Consider the following 2,441-nt stretch of genomic DNA (forward strand, 5'->3'; position numbering starts at 1 on the left):
GTTGTTGTTGTTGTTGTTGTTGTTGTTGTTGTTGTTGTTGTTGTTGTTGTTGTTGTTGTTGTTGTTGTTGTTGTTGTTGTTGTTGTTGTTGTTGTTGTTGTTGTTGTTGTTGTTGTTGTTGTGCTGGTGATGGTGATGATGATAGTGAGATGGCTTACCCAGATCTCCAAGCTCTGTCACACTTGGCAAGTTCGTGCTGCAATCCACGTGTAAGAAAAGATAACAACGTTATCCGGAATCACCACCACCACCAACACGTCTACCTGCTCCTCCTCCTCCTCCTCCTCCTCCTCGTCTACAACACCTGCTCATGCTCCTGCTCCTGCTCCTCCTCTTTTAAGCGTCACTATAACAATGCTTCCCCTCCAACTTCTTGTCCTCTTCTTCCCTCTCCCTCCCTCTACCCCTTCCTCGTCTTTCTCTCCCTCCCACTTTCTCCTTTTGTCTCCTTCCTCCAGTAAGTTTCTCTCCTCCCCTCCCGCGTCTGCTCACTTGACGTCGATGCGAGCAGGTTGACTCCCGGGGCCGCACAGGATCTGGAATGCGATTGAGGGACGATGAGAGGATCGAGAAGAGAATGAAGGTGACAGGGAGGAAGTAGTAGTAGTAGTAGTAGTAGTAGTAGTAGTAGTAGTAGTAGTAGTAGTAGGAGGAGGAGGAGGAGGAGGAGGAGGAGGAGGAGAAGGACAATAGAGGAAGGAGGAGGAGTTAAGGACAAGACGGAGGAGGCGGATGAGGGGTAGGTGGTGGTGGTGTAGGAGGAGGAGGAAGGAAGAGAACGGGTGGGTGGGAGAAGGTAGATGGCTCTGGCACTTACCGACACGTTCTTTCCTATCTCTATTGGCTCATTTGACGGGGACGTCTGACCAAAGGGGACGGACGGGTAGAGGCCGCAGGAGGGCTCGGCGGTACAAGACCACCTGGAGCCTGTCAAACTTGACAGGCCGACGTCAATGGATGACCTGCCGAACGGAAGTCCGTTGGCGGTTGTCAACTTTGACATCTTGGTACACTGCCAGTGGGGCTCCACCTGGCAGTTGTAACAGCCGTCTCCAGCCACGCTGTTCCCGTCCTCGCACTGCTCTGAGCCCACAAGGATGAGGTCGCCGCAGATGGACTTGCAGGAGCTGCGCTGGCCGGCCGCTTGCTGGCAGAAGAACCCTGTCTCGATCTTGCAGCTGCGGCGGAGGAGAGGACGGAGGAGGAGGAGGAAGAGGAGGAGGAGGACGGAGGAGGAGGAGAGGAGAACGGAGGAGGAGGAGGAGGAAGGGATAGGAGGGGGTAGAAGAGGAGTAAAGTCGTCAATGACTATCGTGCCGCCAGCGTTGATTTTCTCACCTCGCCGAGCAGCCGTCCCCGTCCTTGGAGTTCCCGTCGTCACACGCTTCTCCCGGATCGATCGCACCATTGCCGCAAGTACTTTCAGTGGCCACTGGAGCCTGCTGGGCGATTTGCCCGACATATTTGGGCCCTTCCTGGATGACAGATTTGACACCCTGGATTCCTCGTTTTCTCAGCTCTTTGTCAAAAGTTCCGTCCTGGTAGGAGGGTCAGCACAAGACGGTGACGGCGGCTAAGGAGGGGAGGGGGGAAGGGGAAGAAACTAGACTGCGTCTCAAGACTCCTGAGGGCCGGGCCGGCAAGTGCACATCAGAGACTGTCATGGGGGGCTCCTGGAAATTGAGCTACACGCAGAGCAGGCTCGAACCTGGAAGACAGTCCTGATGCTCTTGAGCAGGGACGATGGGTCGTCTCGGGGTGCCAGGATGACCTTGAAGGTCATCGACGTTGCTAGGGAGGAACGCAGCCCGTCCTCCTCTCCCTCCCCTCCCTCCCCGCCTCCACTAGCCTCTCCAGCAGCTGCGAGCAGCGACCTTCGGACGTTGACTTCTTTGTGGGATGTGCAGATAACCCTGACAAGCTCGTGAGACGTTGGGAGGACGTCGCACCGGCCCACCTCCAAGTCTCGACGCTGATCGCGTTGGATAGCGAGACTTCGACCTGGTTGAGTTTCGCTGAGTTTCCTCCTGTCTGCGTGTCCCTGTGCGGCGGCCAGTCAGTGCTCGGATCGCCTCTCCTCCTCGTCTCCTACGTTAGGGTAGCGTCCCATAGCCCGTAGAGCAGGGCGGTAAGCGTGATGTAGGAATCTGTCAGGTGAGAGTGAGGAGGAGGAGGTTAAGGGTTTTGAGTTGGTGACCTTGAGCAAATTGCTGGGTAGCTGTATCTGATGAAGGGAGGTGAGCCAAGGAAATAAAGTTGGAGAAGGGGAGGAGGAGAACGGAGGAAGAGCAAGGAGGAAGAACAGAGGAGGGAGGAGGAGGGAGAGGAGGGAAGGAAAAGAGGGAGGAGAGAGGAGGTGACAACAGAGGAAGGAGGTCAAGGAGGAAAAAGAGGAAAAGATAAGGAGGGAGGGGTAGGGAGCGAGGAGGCAGGAGGGAGGA

The 2,441-nt window shown here is 55.8% G+C and overlaps 1 protein-coding gene across 1 annotated transcript; it reads right to left on the reverse strand.

Moving 5' to 3' along the window:
• Positions 1-845: 845 nt before the first annotated feature.
• On the reverse strand, positions 846-1,783 carry GUITHDRAFT_144369 (hypothetical protein; the record flags this gene model as incomplete). Its single annotated transcript, XM_005825184.1, has 4 exons — positions 846-927; positions 963-1,178; positions 1,339-1,538; positions 1,709-1,783. The coding sequence occupies 4 exons, from the start codon at positions 1,781-1,783 to the stop codon at positions 846-848; spliced, it is 573 nt and encodes a 190-aa protein (XP_005825241.1).
• Between the last annotated feature and the right edge of the window lie 658 nt (positions 1,784-2,441).

The sequence above is a fragment of the Guillardia theta genome (assembly GCF_000315625.1).
Source record: "Guillardia theta CCMP2712 unplaced genomic scaffold GUITHscaffold_86, whole genome shotgun sequence".
Classification (NCBI taxonomy): Eukaryota; class Cryptophyceae; order Pyrenomonadales; family Geminigeraceae; genus Guillardia; species Guillardia theta.